The sequence below is a fragment of the Dasypus novemcinctus genome, chromosome 16 (assembly GCF_030445035.2).
Source record: "Dasypus novemcinctus isolate mDasNov1 chromosome 16, mDasNov1.1.hap2, whole genome shotgun sequence".
NCBI lineage: Eukaryota > Metazoa > Chordata > Mammalia > Cingulata > Dasypodidae > Dasypus > Dasypus novemcinctus.
The window spans coordinates 38,934,638-38,950,760 of NC_080688.1; the positions used below are offsets into that span (position 1 = coordinate 38,934,638).

The 16,123-nt window shown below is 39.8% G+C and overlaps 1 protein-coding gene across 4 annotated transcripts in view; it reads right to left on the reverse strand.

Moving 5' to 3' along the window:
• The window catches only part of TMEM241 (transmembrane protein 241), a 140,070-nt gene extending 132,530 nt beyond the window's left edge, over positions 1 to 7,540 (reverse strand). For all 4 annotated transcript variants that reach the window (XM_058277548.2, XM_058277545.2, XM_058277547.2 and 1 more), the window contains exons 1-2: positions 7,424 to 7,540; positions 447 to 493 (exon numbers count right to left, since the gene is read on the reverse strand). In XM_058277548.2, coding sequence (XP_058133531.1) covers positions 447 to 493; positions 7,424 to 7,495 — 119 coding nt within the window. In that variant the 5' untranslated portion in view covers positions 7,496 to 7,540. The remainder of the gene's footprint in view (positions 1 to 446; positions 494 to 7,423) is intronic.
• Between the last annotated feature and the right edge of the window lie 8,583 nt (positions 7,541 to 16,123).

Below are 16,123 nucleotides of genomic sequence, written 5' to 3' on the forward strand. Positions count from 1 at the left end.
AAATTGTAAGACAATGAGAGCCCACTTTTGTTCATGAAGTCAGCAAAAAAGGAGAAAAATTAACAATCACGGTTTGAGTGCAATATTATAGAAACTTTCATATATGCTCTGGGTGGCAATGTAAATTGTTTAAACATTTTTGGAAAAGATTTTGTTAGTATTCAAGGAAAATACTAAAGAAGCTCGAGCTCTTAAACCCAAATTTCTCATGTAGGAATCCATCCCAGAGAAATAGAAATTTGGCATATTGGAGACAAAAATGTATAATAACACTGTTTTTATAGCAAAAAACGGGACCCACTTTAAATAGAATTGCAAAATAAATTACAGTAGTCCTACTTAATGGAAAAAATCTATGCAGTTGTTGAAAGTGTTTTAAAGAACTTTTAATGATGCTGGTTGGACATATCCTATAAATGTGTACAAAAAGCAGAAAAGAAACTTACCCTTGGAATAATGTAGGGTAGGTAAATTTCAAGACAGACAGGACGTACTGAAAAACAAATAACAGAATAATGGACATTACAAATTACAGAGCATTGATAGACCAGATAATGAAAGAAATCCCTATTTAAGAATGACATGACACACTTACATTTCAAAAAGGCCTTCATCTCCGCCCTCCTCCCCCCCCCCAAAAAAAAAAAGCCACACAACAGGCAGGTGGACTCCAGTGGTTGGGGAATGGCGGAAACTGGGGAGCACAGCAGCTCCATCCAATGTCGTAGCCGTGCAAGCACTTGGTGTCTCACCAGACCCCAGAATCACCTCGTTCTAACTGGATCAACCACTCCAGAGAAAACTAGAGGAACCTCAACAGAGTCTGTTGTCTTGGGAAATCCACTCAATCACCCAGATTACCTAAAAATCCAACCCCCTTCTTCGTTTCTCTTCAAAGAGAACTACATCTTAGTCTTTCCCTTGTGTTTCCTTCAATGTTTAGGGCTTAGCTTGGTTTTTGCATTCTAAGGATTTTTTGTAGCCAGTTCTGCTTAGATGTCTTATACCTTTTGCTATATATTGGCATTTTAAGGCTTCTTTTTAAACCAACTGAGCTAGGGTCAATTTATCTTTCTAGTATGTCTTTTAATCAATTACAACACTTGATGAAGCGGGGGTTGTGTTGTGGCCTTTTGGGTATCTTTTTCTAGTGTCTCTACTATTGTACACTTTAAAACATTTTTAAAAATCTAAAACCACTCAATGGCTTGAGGCAAAGACTAGGCTGATTCCTCACGTAATCTAAAAAATGGAGTTAACCTTGCTGGGCAAGTTTATATGTCTCTTTTTTCTGCTTGGGTTGGCCTACACAGAAATCCACTTGCATGAATTCATGAATGCCACGAATATGGCTAATGGCCTGTGCCCTGCTCCGGATTTACTAAGAAATGGACCTTCATTCTTCCCTGAAGTCTATTTGCTCATGATTCAATATGCCCCTCTCTACTTTTCCCTGATATTTTCACTCTAAAATGGAGAGCAAGAAAGGATTAGGGGAGCACCTGGGTCACATCCTGTACCACCCTTCATTGAGACAGCAAATATTTATTTAGTTTATTGTGTGCTTGGCTTTGTCCTAGATGCTGAGGGAGATAGTAAATCATTGAACCTCTCACCTCACTTTGCTAAAGAACTGTGAAAAAACTGTGGAAGGGAAAAGGTTTTCTGGTGGATGTGTGAGAGTGCTATATATTATATATATACATTGCTGTGGTCTAGGACTCCTGTGAAGAAAAGCTGAATAATTGGGGGGGGGGGGGGAGGAAAGATAGGATGTGGAATTTTTTCAAGTCAACATTCTTTATCTAAGTTCTTTATCTAACTTTATCCAAGTTCTTTATCTATCCTTTAAACCCATCGCTATATGCCATTCCCTAGTAAGGGACCATGACATTATATTGGGCTTCAAATTTCGGGGAGTTCTGGATCACAGAGTGTTTCAACAATGGCAATGGAGGGATACTGGTATGGGATACCAATGACAGGTGATATATGGCTGACAGGGAGCTGTACAGAACATATGTCCAGGGTGCATGGTAATGTATGGATATACTCATAGTGGCAACAATTAAAAACCACAGTAGGGGGGGTACTGGGTTCCTGGCCAGTGGTGCTCTGTCGTGGTCCCTAGGGGAGCAGCGACAGTCTCCCAGGTACAGTGGCGGGGACCGGGAGGGAGTGAGGGTTCAACAGTGAGCCCCTGATGCTAATGACTATGCTTGTGAGCTGATAAACCTAAAATAAGAACAAGGCCTAGAGCAACATTGTGCCTGGGAATTCCCTCCTGTCAGCCTTCATGTTACTCAAATGTGGCCAGTCTCGAAGCCAAACTCAGCATGTAAATGCAATGCCTTACCCCCAGCGTGGGACATGACACCCGGGGATGAGCCTCCCTGGCAACGAGGGACCACTATCAACTACCAACTGATGATGCAACTGGAAAATGACCTTATACGGAAGGTTCAATGCGGATCAGCAGAATATCCATGTCTACATAAAATACCATGACTTTAAAATGCTGTTTGACCTAAAGTAAGGGGGAAATGGAAAGGAGAAATGAGTTTATATGGCTATGAGTTTCTAAAAAAGAGTCTGGAGGCTGGCAGAAGGATTGCCCTCATGCACAACTGAGCAGAGTCAGAGAGACAGATAAAGCAGATACAACCCCCAGATATTGGTTCCTCTGAGGGCTAAAGAGACCCATGGGAGTTATGGTCATGGCCGATGGGGTTAACTACCAGGGCAGATGGCCCCTCTTTGGAAATGGTGTTTATGTGTGATGAATCTGGACTCAGATGGGATCTCCCTTCATAAGACTTTCATGCTAATGTGCTGGAGGTGCAGTTAATGTTGGGGTTTAAGATATATTTAGGGGATTTGAATCTCTGGACTGACAATGTGATAGCCAGGTCCTGAGCCTCAACAGACTCCAGCACCTACAATCTGATCTATTGGACTTACCACACTCAGCTAAGATGGAGTTGAAGAAGGACAACCACCACACCATGGAGCCTAGAGTGATTACAACTGAAAATGGGAGGATTGCATCCAGCATCCATGTGGAATCTGAGCCTCCTCTTGACATAGAGGTGCAATGGACACAACCAATCCAATGTCCACATAGAAGAGGTGGCATTGGATTGGGAAAAGTGGACATGGTGGACGATGGGTATGGGGAAAGGCAGGAAGAGATGAGAGGTGGAGGCGTCTTTGGGACATGGAGCTGCCCTGGATGGTGCTTCAGAGGTAATCACCGGACATTGTAAATCCTCACAGGGCCCAGCGGATGGAATGGAGGAGAGTATGGGCCATGATGTGAACCATTGTCTATGAGGTGCAGAGGTGCCCAAAGATGTACTTACCAAATCCAATGGATGTGTCATGATGATGGGAACGAGTGTTGTTGGGGGGGGAAGAGGGGGGGTGGGGGGGTGGGGTTGAATGGGACCTCACATATATATTTTTAATGTAATATTATTACAAAGTCAATTAAAAAAAAAAAAAAAGAACTGTGAAAAAAGAAATCTGTGGCAAAGTCAATGGAACCTAAGTCCTAAAAATGTCTCTTTTCAGTAAGCCCACAGGCCACTGAAAAGTGCTGCTCAGAATGAACTGCTATTTGGTAGAACAGCAATGTCCGAGCAGACAGCGTTTCTCAGCAAAGGAGAAGGAAGAGCTTTGTAGCCGTGGAAAGGAGGAGAACAGAAGCTGACTCTGCATGCAGGCTGGTGGCTCAGCAGCTGTGGCTGATGGGAAGAGCAACATAGGACTGCCTGGCCCGCAGGTTACCTATCCTGAGACCTCCCACAGCTTCAAGGAATGGGCTCACCCAGCCCTGGCCATGAAGGGCAGGACTCACGAGTGAAGGGCTTTCTCCCTAGCCTAGAGCCGCTTCCTTTAACCGCACTCGCTGCTTCAAACTTCAAACAAAAGGCAACCATTTCTTTAAACAATAGGAGTAAAAGTGAGATGGACAAGATTTTTTAGAAGTTTGCTTATTACAAATAGAGGAACAGTTTCAAAGAAGACAACACTGAGCTTTTGTGTGAAGTTTGAAACAGAAAGGGTGCTGTTAAAGGAAGCTGCTCTGGGTGGGGTGGAGAAAGCCCTAGACACTGAGGAAGGAATGGAAGAGAGTGCCTTGCCGCTGTACATACAGGGCAACACCTATTCCAGCAATGAAAGACAAAATGTCAAAAACAAAGTTTTATGATATTTTTCATTTTTTAATAGCCCAATTTATTTTTTACTTTAGTTTTTCTAAATTAGGATGTATTCTATTTCCAATTGTTAAAACTATCATTACTACTTCATTTTCCTACTTATTAAATTTGGCAATATATTAGGTTTCATTTTTTAAGAAGCTTTGGATCACAGAGGGGTTCAACTATGGCAGGGGAGGAGCACCGGTGTGGGGTGTCATTGATGGGGGACAAATGGTTGGGAGGGAGTTCTCCAGGGCATGTATATAAGGTACATAAAAATGTTGGGATATTTGTTGGGTATTGTCATAGTAGGTGGAGTTACACTTAACAACTGAGGGAGTGCTAAGTTCCTAGCTGGGGGAGCTCTGTCATATTCCCCAATGGAAAAGCAACAATCCCCCAAGCCCAGGGGCAAAGATCAGTGAAGAAGGATGGTCCAATGATGCGCCCTTGGTAACTGATGACTATGCTTATAAGCCTGTGTGCTTTAAATTTCAACTAGGCCTAGAGCTGCAGGGTGCCTAAGAGTTACCTCCTGAGAGCCTCCATGTTGCTCAGATGTGGCCACTCTCTAAGCCCAACTCAGCATGTCAATGCATTACCTTCCCCCCAGCATGGGACATGACTCCTGGGGATGAGCCTCCCTGGCACCAAGGATTACTGCCAATCACCAGCTGGTGATACAACTAGAAAAAGACCTTGAATAAAAGGGGTAAATGGTAAAGACAAATGAGTTTATATGGCTAAGAGACTTCAAATGAGTCAGGAGGTCATCAGAGGGGTCCCAGAGACAGCCAAAGTAGATAAAACCCCAGGTACTGGTGCTCCTGAGGGCTACCAAGACACACAAGTTCTACAGTCATGGCAGATGGCTGTGGAGTTCAGTGCCTTGCCAGTGGGCCCTACTTTGGAATTTGTGCTCCAGAGTGTGATGGAGTTGGACTCTGAAGTGACCTTTCTACACATGCCTCTTCTGTCACTTTTACTGAACCTGTGGTTGGCGCTAGGGTTGGTGTATACTCAAGAGACTTGAATCTCTGGACTGTCCATGTGCCAACTGGGCTCTGAGCCTCAGCAGAGTTGTAACACCTACTCTCCGGTTCATTGGACTTATCCAGGTCAGCTAACAGGCAAGTGAAGATGGCCAACCACCACACCAGGGAATTGAGAGTGTCTACAACTGCAAGCAAGAGAATCACATCCACCAGCCATGTGGGATCTAAGCCCCCTCTCTATTTAGAGGTGGAGTGGAAATCACCATCCCAGGGTCCACAGGATGGAGGAATAAAATATGGATTAGAGTAAACTTATTGGTATTCTACTATAGAACTATTGTGTCTCTAGCAATGGAAGAAATTGTATCAATGATGTGGAGAGAGTGGCCACAGGAGTTGCTGAGGGCAGGGAGAGGGAAGAAGAGGTGTGATGTGGGGGCATTTTCAGGATTTGGAGTTGTCCCAAATAATATTGCAGGGACAGATGCAGAACATTATATATCCTGCCATAACCCACTGAATGGACTGGGGGAGAGTGTAAACTACAATGTAGCTATAATCCATGCAGTGTAGCAGTGCTCCAAAATGCATCCACCAAATGCAATGAATGTGCCACAATGATGAAAGCAGTTGTTGATGTGGGAGAAGTGGTGGGGGGAGGGGGGGTATAAGGGAACCTCTTATATTTTTTAATGTAACATTTTTTGTGATCTGTGTATCTTTTTAAAAAAAGAATAAAAATGTAAAAATGTAAAAAACATGAAGACAACACTGACACATATGAAAATAAAGAAACCATTATAGAGGCTTCTAAAAACAGCACATCTATTGTAGACACACACCAAAAATCTTCACTAACTCAACAGAAAATGAATGTGGCAGAGACTACATTCATAGGTAATTTCACAGTTAACTGCTGTGAAAGCAAAAGACTTTCATTCCTCCCTTCTTTCCTTCTTTTCTTCCAGAGTAACTATGACTTACTGAGCATTTATTATGGTGTACAGTACTAGGCCAAACATCTCACAAACATTTTCATCAATCCTTATAACGACCTTTTGAAAAGGACTTTTTATCCCATTTTAAAGATTGCATAGCTTAGGTTTAGAGAGAGTCAGGTCCCAAAGCCAAGTAATTAGAGCCAGCACGCAAACTATCACTGCCTCCCTGCATGGCTGCAAGAAGCCCATCACCAAAACTGAAAATCACCTGGAGGGGTGGGGGTGGGGGTGGGGGGTTAAGAAGACTTCTCTGAATATCCTAAGGACAATCGCTCAGATTAAGAAGCAAAGTATAAGGAAATGCTGCTAACAGCTTTTTCCAGAAAGCAAGAGGAAAATTTCTTTTTCTTTTTTTTTTGGGGGGGAAGAGGGGGTGAGGGAGGTAGAAGAAAGGGACAGTAGAGATCCTACAGTGGAGAATATGGTCCTGTTTCAGGTATCACACCTTGGCTTGGGTCAGCCGTGAGTGAAGGGCAGGAAGCAATGTCCCACCCATACAAGAGTCTACATTTCCCCCAATGGTACCAAATCCAAAGCCAGCGTCCTCATTCTAATAACAACAACAACAAAACCCTTTGGTTTACCAATGATTCCCAACCTTTGTCAAGCTATCTTTCAGTCATTGTCTTTTCATGGCACTGCTTTTTTTTTTTCTGTCTCCTCATAAAAAGGGTTTCATGACCTTATCTTAAATTAAAAATTAAATTTACACTTCATTTTTGAACGTAAGTCCCTGAAAAACTCAATATACTGGAAGTGCTTGGGATGGGGACATATTTAAATAGGTTTGGGTATCAGTGGTGTGAAGGGAGATGGAATCATCTCTTTTATATTTAAAGGCTTCTAGAATCTTGGGGGATTCCCGGGCAGGGACTTGTTGAGAAAAGAAGGCAGGATGTGTCTGATTTATGCTCCCACTCGGATCCTTTCCCAAAGCAACTGCAGTCAGTTGTTTTCTTTCCCTTAAAAGTAGTCCACACAGCCCAAAATTAAGTTAACTGGAATCTGCCAAACTATCCTGCTTCCTCAGATGTACCAGGCATAAAACAGAGCAATAAGAGCCAACAAATCTTACTGCTAAAAGAGCAATCGCACAGATCAGTTTCCTGTCCATCAGCATCAGGGAAACTAACATAAAAAGCTTGAGGCTACGTTTTTCCACACAAGATTACCTGATTCCAATCTCCCACGTGCAAGCCCTCCCCGCGCCCGCCCCTCTCACCTTGTTCGTGAGGTAAGAAGCCAGGTAGCAGACACAAAAGGTGAGGCCGACCAGATACTTGCTCACACACATCTGTCAACTCGCCCGGCTTCCCCTGGAGCTCCTGCGCCCGCCCACCCGAGCCACGTGGCTCCGGCCGGAGCCGCACCGCCGCCGCCACCGCCCCGGGCTGACCACGTGATCCTGAGCTCCGCCAATCGACGCGCGCACCGCCCGCGAGCCTGCCTCCTTAAAGGGGCTGCGCCTGGTGGTGCCCACAGCCTTTCTGCCTGACAGCTGCGGGGCGGGGCAGGGCGAGAGGAAACGGAGTCCAGACACCAGACGCAAGTGGGGAAGAGTCAGGCCGTAGCAGTCCTTTGAGGTGGCAGAAGAGGAAAAAAAAAAAAAAAAAGAGCAGGTTCCAAAACTTCTCAATACCCTATGACTGTGTAACGAACTATAGAAATGATCCCTGAAAGTATAGCCTTCCTATGACTGTGTAAAGACGACTATTAATAGTTATCTCTAAAGGGTGGGTCCAAAATGAGGCTTGCGCTTTACTGAATTTTCCCAATTTTCTACAATGAATCTGTATTACTTTTGCAACCACAAAAAAAAGCTAAAATCAATAAATGCTCTTTTAAAGAAGGCTGGGGGGCGGGGAAGGAACTAGCATGAGTGTAGTTTTTGTTTTGTAAGAAAAGTTATTCCTTGGTGCTGAAAACTCTATAAAATAAGTAATCCTTCTAAAAGTAGAATTTCAAGCACAGCCCTATTCCTAGTTTCCAAGGTGGAAAATTGACCTACTTAATCTTCTGACAGATAGTGGAAAACGTAAATGAAAATATACTGATGACTTTGTCAGTGAAAAGGACCAAGTGTTCCCCACACGTAGAAATATACAGGTTTTTAGACATAACCCAACATACCAAGAAACTAACACTCTTAAGCAGTAGTATAAATTTACCTTATGATGCAGCATATAGACACAGAGAACAGACAACCGGGGTGGGGGTGGGGGGGAGAGGAGAGAAATAAATAAATAAATCTTTTTTTTGTTAGTTTACCTTATGGCCCTCAATGGTGGGAGATGGCATGCTAACACTTGTGAAGACTATGTTTTTCAAAGGCATGCCGTTTGCCTCTGCCTCCTCTAGCAGTAAGGCAAAACAGGTGTCGGTGAGTCCCTTGAGTCCTCACCAGCTCCCCTCTCCCATCACCAGCCTGGCCTCTGCTCACTTTTCTGCAGGTCTCAGCGAAAAGGACCAGCAGAGAGATGGAGGTGGGCCTGGTACCCCTCCCCTTCTGTCCTGACCCTTCAAACCACCACCCCAGGTGGTAATGGGAATGTAACTTTCTTTTCCTGAGGACTGGGTCATAGAAAGGGAAAGTTCCATCTAGGAAGGGAGGAGATAAGGCTCTAAACGCACTAAATTCTCCTTTTCGTAAAAATGAAATCATAACTTAACTCTTCACAAGTGTGTACCCACTTCAGAGTCTTCCTTGCCCTTGGATTTGTGCCTCCCTCTCCAAAAAGCCAAACTTCAATGCCAAAAAACAACAACAACAACAAAAACATTGTAACAAGTCAAATAGAACAGAAATATGTAAAAGAAAACTTAATTACCACTCTCCAGGCTCCTTCACTCCACATTAAACCTCTCCAAACAATTCCACCCTCTTAACTATCAAGTAACCAAATATCAGCAGGTTGTGTCTCCTACACCTTTCACTATATTCATAGAGCAACACATAACCATTTAAAAGTTGTCTTACAAAAATGGGTCTAACCTTACATATTGCAACGGAACTTTTTAAAAATTCTATGTCAACACAAGGGGGTTAATTTAATTCTTTTTAAAAGCTGCAAATATTCCGTAATTTGTTCAACCATTCCCTGTTGATGAGATTTCATATTGTGCCTAGCACTGGTTTTATTTCTGTAAGACAGATTCCCAAACGGGAGAATGCAGGATCTCAGAATATCTGTATTGTTTTAAATCAATACTGCCAGATTACTTTTCACTTCCCTTTACTTTCTACCTGTGGGAATCCTACTTAGCATCAAGGTCCAGCTCTTCTCAAAGATTTTCAGATAGATTTACCCTCCTCTCTTCTCCCATAGCACCTTTTAATACTTGCTACAACAATTAACACCTTAAAATTTGCCACATCATGGCCCATACAGAAAATGGTAGCATTGCTGGGAGCCCAAGGTAAATTGCAGGCATGGCTTAGTGCCCAGGTCCTGCCACCCTGATGTGAGGAAGCACACTTATAACTCTTTCCTTCACATCAGCAAGGAAGGTCTGCATTAAAATCCAACAGCAGTCAACTCACTCTCCCCAGCCACATGGCAGGTCTTGGAGAGCAAAGTTCCCCAGTTCTTGGCTCAGTGGCATATATAGTCTAGGTGTACAATAAATTAATGATGAGCGAATGAATGAATCAATCAATTCATAAATAGAGTGATGGGTGAATAGGATTTAAAAAGTTTCAAAGGAGTATGGAACTTATACAATACCAATAAAAACCACTTAAAGTCACCAGGATGCCACATGGACATCAAACAATATCATGGAATATTGACTTTAGAGAGTTTATTAAAAGCATACTATAGTAATTGAGGGACTTGAGTTGCTTTGCCAGAAAACACTTGCCTTGGTAGAGTTCTTTTGATATTTTCTCTTGCTTTGTTTCACTATCATTCAAGCATTATATAATGTCGCCTAAAATAAATACATATGCCAACTTAATTCCTAATTAAAAGTATTCACATTATTTTATGTTTAATCTCTGTTCAACTATATAGGTTATCATGGAGATTGAATAGTTTTTATATATAATGGCAATATTTTAATAATTTTATTTCATTTTAGAAAGTCTAAAAATTAGGCAGAATGTGAACCTGATTTTTAATCAAATGTAGAACAGTCAACTGTTCTTTTTAACTATATGTCATGGAAGATTGTTAACATTATTTCCAGACATGTCCAGAAATTCTAACAGTTTCAAAACTGCAAGAAATTAGAAGGCAGTTCAGAGACTATATCAGTTCAGATATTTCCTACAATAAATAACAGGAAACAATTCATATAGGCTTAAATTAGGAGGAAACCACATTGGTTTATGTCATCAGAAAGTACAGAGGTAGATCAGCCTTCAGATATAGATTGACACAGATATTCCACAATGTCCCTAAGGACTAGGTCAGTCAGTGACAACTTGGGTGATCATGCATCCATATTTGCCTAAAATTTATGCTTTTGTCCTAGCATAATTAATTTTTACTTAAAAAATTTTTATTAGAGTAAAATATATGCAACATAAAATTTGCCATTTTATCCATCTTTAAGCATTCAATTCTGGGGCATTCATTACATTCACAATGCTGCACAATCATCACTACTATCTATTTCCAAAATTTTTTTCATCATCCCAAACAGAAACTCCGTACCCATTAAGCTATAACACCTCATTGCCCTCTCCTCCGCTCAGCACCTGGTAACTAAGCTACTTTCTGTTATTTATGGATTTGCCTATATTAGTTATGTCATAAACATGGAATCCTATAATATTGGTCCTTCTGTGTCTGGCTTCTTTCGGTTAGCGTGTTTTCAAGGTTCATCGAGGTTCATCCAGGTTCTGTAGCATGTATCAGAACTCCATTACTTCCGGTAATTATTCTGTTGTATGGCCATGCCACATTGGGTTTCTTCGTTCATCTGTTAATGGGCACTTGTGTTGTTTCCATGTTTTGGCTATTGTAAATAATACTGCTATGAATATTGATATACATGTATCCTAGCATAATTATTAACAGCGCCCCTGTCACTCCTACAAGTGTCCTGATTTGGATTATAATTTATTTGGTCACCAACCAAGAACCCAATTTCCTCCTATTCTCTGCTGTGCTTGCCAGGATGCCTTGGGTCCCCCTGTGATTGCAGTAGAGCTATCAGAAGAAACCAGGACTACATGCTCCCTCCTTCAGCTTCAGAGGGAGGAAGAATTTCTCTTCTACCTTCCAACAAACAGTATTGTGCTTCCCTATAACTGAACTATCTCAGGACCAATTCCCATCCTAAGAGAAGATGATGCACCTACTACCTCAGACCTGTGGTTACAACTTATGAAATGGTTTATGATTTAAAGAATATATTACTGACAAATAGAGCACTAATTGCTGTAGGAACATGGTTTTAAACTAAAACATTTCTATAATGCAGACAAAGTGTGGGCTTAGGAACACCGGACCTTGACTAGATGGGACACCGTCTGGCCAGCACGAAAAAATGTTTGCGTGAGGAAGGGTTTGAATTTTGTATAACCTGTATCTTATTATAGTAAAATGTTGCACCTGTTCTACTGTAAATGTTGTATTATTGTAGATGTTGCAGTTGTTTCCCGTTATTGTAGATTATGTTGCAGTTCTGATAGCAAACAGCTGCTTGTTAGTTTCTAAATAAATATGATGTAGAAACTAGGGTTGAAGCTCTCAGTTCCAGAAATGGTGAGTCCCCAGATCCCATCTTTATTTCCTCTCTTGTGTCTCTCTCTGTCCTTTATTTTGTAAAGTTCTGTTTTGTCTTCCCTTCGAGGCAACCGATTGCTGATTTAACACAGCAACCAATTATTTGGTTCCCTATCTTACCAAACTGTATTATCCAAGCAAACATTGGATATCTAGTCTCTATATCAAAGATACAGAAACTAAAGTTATTTTCCCTTGAGGTTTATTTTAGGAAAGTTATCTCAGAGTTAAAATGTCCTTATAAGAACATCGTGTCCAGGAGAATTTACTTTAAGTCATTGGTTACCATTTCGTGAAATTTCTCTTAGCTTTTTTCAGCGGGTGAATAGATTCCATCCATGCCTTATTATTTCTTAATCATTACTTAACTTTTTATTTTCTTTGATAGAATTTGCTTAATATACAGGAGCAACTGAAACAGTAAAGACCCCTGTAAATTAGATGTTGACATTAGTAGCAAAAGTGCTGATAGATCATGCCAAAGGTATTGATTGTTTTAAAGCTGCATAATTCTGTTCCACAAAAACTAAATTAAAACAGAATAAGGGAAGCGGATGTGGCTCAAGTAATAGACATTCTGCCTACCATATGGGAGGACCTAGGTTTGATCCCCGGGGCCTCTTGGTGAAAAAGAAGAGAAAGTGTGCCCGCATAGCCAGCCAGTGTCCACGCACCAAGCCAGGGCTCCACACAAGTGAGTCACTCAGCAAGATGATGACACATCAAAAGAGAGACAAGGTGAAGCACAGCAGAAACCAGAAACTGAGGTGGCACAATTGACAGGGAACCGTTCTCCTCATCAGAGGTCTCCAGGATTGAATCCTAGAGGAGAGAAAATGAGAAGACAACACAGACAGCAAAAAACAGCAGGGTGGGAGGAGGGGAAGGGGGGGAAATAAGTAAATAAATCTTAAAAAAAAAACAAAACAAAACACAATAAAAACAAAACCAGCAAGTCTTACCCTAACAAACAATAAACTGTTATAGATGAGATTATGGTAGACCTTCTTTACACAAAAGATTTAATTATACTAGTAATTGAGATTTTTTAGATCAAAAGTCATTGTTATTTATATGTTCTTGACATTGCATCCTTATGTGCTCAATACATGTTTGTTAAATGAAAGAGACGAGTATAGCTAAACCAATGTCTTGAGGGACTTTTTCCTTCACAAATATTTTGTTTTGTTTTACTATTATCGTTACTATTATTTTTAAATAATCACATTTTATGTAATTATGTAAATATGTAATTTATGTAATTATGTAAAAATAATTACAAAAAAGTTGCAAGTTCAGTACAAATAATTTATTTTTCCTGAATCATTCGAGAATTGCTGAGCTGATGTACTATTAACCTCCTTGCAATATTTTAGTGTGTATTTCCTACAAGAACACTATCATATGTAAGAATGCAACCCTTCAAATCAGAAAATTAACAGTGATACATCTCTATTACTTAATCATAATTTTACTTAATCATAATTCACATAATTAATCACATTCCAGATGCACTACTTGTCTCAGTAACGCCTTTTTAGCAAAAGGATCCATTTCAAAATTCATTGCATTTAGTTATGTCTCTTTTCTTTACTCTAATAAAAATTTAAAGAAAGTATAGAAAGAGATGTGAGAGGTTAAAAGACAAAAAGAAAAAAGACTTTCTAGAAACGGTTTAGACTGATTGAGAGAAGTAATTGGGAAATTAGGCAGCTGAATTTCATTGCTGGAGTGGATTGACAGGTGACTGCCTTTACACCCTCTAATCTGGTGGGGAAGTAAATAAAATACACACCTCCATTCACAGACAGTCACTTCTAGGTGGAAGACCTACACCTCTAGTTTAGTCAATTCAAAAAATAATTGAGCTCCATCTTATCAAACATCCTCAAATTCCCCAGCAGATTGAGGTTATTTTTTTAAAGGGACAGTATTTATTTTCTGTTGGATTGCAGATAGGAGCATTAAACAAACAATTTTGAATACAATATGTTTATGTTTTAGGAACTTCCTCCTCCTTGCAAGTGTCCCTTTTGGGATACCAGCTGTTCACTCTAAATAGCAAACTCTCTCTCTTAACTAATGTGCTAAGGCAGACTTTAAAGCTTGACTTTTAACAGCTGAAAGCTAGCAGATATATTTTAAAAACAATTCAAAGATGCCTCTTTTGAGCACCTTAGCATTCAAACGTGTCAGTATGGTACAGCAATGACTAGTTTTTTTTCTAAGCAGAGATTAAAACCTCATACTCTCTTATTCGCAACATTTATTGAGCAACTGTTACAGTCAAGATATTATATTACACACTATGGCAAGGATACAAAGTCACATTAGACAAAGTCTCACAGATGCAGCCTTCTAAAAAGAATAATTGGAGTAAGGGAGAATTGTCGCGCAACTTTGTGTTTATATTTGTATTCTTTTGATTTCTATTTGGGGTATGATTTATAATGTACATAATATATTATTGTAATATTAAATCTACAAATAGGGATGCAGATGTAGCTCAAGTGGTTGAGTGCCTGCTTTCCATGTAAAAGTTCCCAGGTTCAATCCCCAGTACCTCCTAAAACAACAACAGCAACAATCAATTGACCATAGATGTGAGGTTTTATTTCTGGGCTCTCAATCTATTCCATTGGTCTATATGACTATTGTTATGCCTGTACTATACTGCTATTTACTGTAGCTTTATAGTAAGTTTTGAAATTGAGATGTGTGAGTCCTCCAATTTTGCTCTTCCTTTTCAAAATTGTTTTGGCTATTCTGGGTCCCTTGAAATTCCATATGAATTTTGGGGTAGGTTTTTCCAGTTCTGAAAGAATACCGCTGGTATTTGGATAGGGATTGCATTGAGTCTGTATAGCACTGGGGGTAGTATTGTCATATTGGCTTATTTAATTCCTCCAATTCATGAACATGGAATGTCCTTCTATCTATTTAGGTCTCCTTTAATCTTTTCAACATTTTTTGATAGTTTTCAGTGTAGAAATCTTTTGCCTTCTTGGATAAATTTATTCCAAAGTATTTTATTCTTTTCGATGCTGTTGTAAATGGAATAATTTTCTCAGATTGTTTATTGCTAGTTTACAGAAACACAACTGACTTTTTCATACTGATTTTGTATCCTGCAATTTTGTTGAAATCTTTTATTAGTTCTTTGTGTGCGTGTTGACCCTTTAGGGATTTCTAGATATAAAATCATGTCATCTTTGAAATAGAGACAGCTTTACTTTTTCCTTTCAAATTTGGATGTAATTTATTTCTTTTTCTTGCCTCATTGCTCTGGCTAGAGCTTCCAGTACTATATTGAATAGAAGTAAAATAAGGCATCCTCATCTTGTTCCTGATTCAAAGGGAAAAAGCTTTCAGTCTTTCACTACTGAGTATGATGTTAGTTGTGTATTTCTCACATATGGATTTTTAACTGAGGAAGTTCCTTTCTATTCCTCGTTTATTGCGTGTTTAAATCAATACATGCTACTGGATTTTCTCAGATGCTTTTCTGCATTAGTTTAGATGACAGTGTGGAATGTTTTTCCTATATTTGAAGTGGTATATTACACTAATTGATTTTTGTATGTTGAACTACCCTTGCATTCATGGTATAAATCCCACTGGGTCATGGTATATGTCACACATGCTACTGAATTCGTGTCTAGTATTTTATTGAGGACTTTTGCATCTTATTCACAAGGAATATTGTCCTGCAGTTTTCTTTCCTTGTAGTGTCTTTTTCTATCTCAATATCAAGGTAATGCTGACCTAATAGAATAAATATGTTAGGAAGTAATTCCTTCCTCTTCAATTTTTTGGAAAAGTTTGAGTGAAGCTATCTGTTCCTGGACTTTCCTTTGCAGGAGGTTTTTAAAAATACCTAGTCAATCTCCTTAGTTGTTATAGGAGTTTCTCTCCATATTTTCTATTTCTTCTTTACATAGTTTTGATAGTTTATGAGGAATTTGTCCATTTCATTTAGGTCATCCAATCTGTTGGTATACAATTATTATTAATCTCTTATAATCTTTATTTCTGGAAAGCCAATAGTAATGTTTCCTCTTTTATTCCTGATCTAATTACCTTGAGTCTTTTATCTTTTTTCAGTAGTCAATCTCACTAAAGGTCTGTCAATTGTGTTGATCTCTTCAAAGAACCAACTTTTGGTTTCATTGATTTTTCTCTATTGC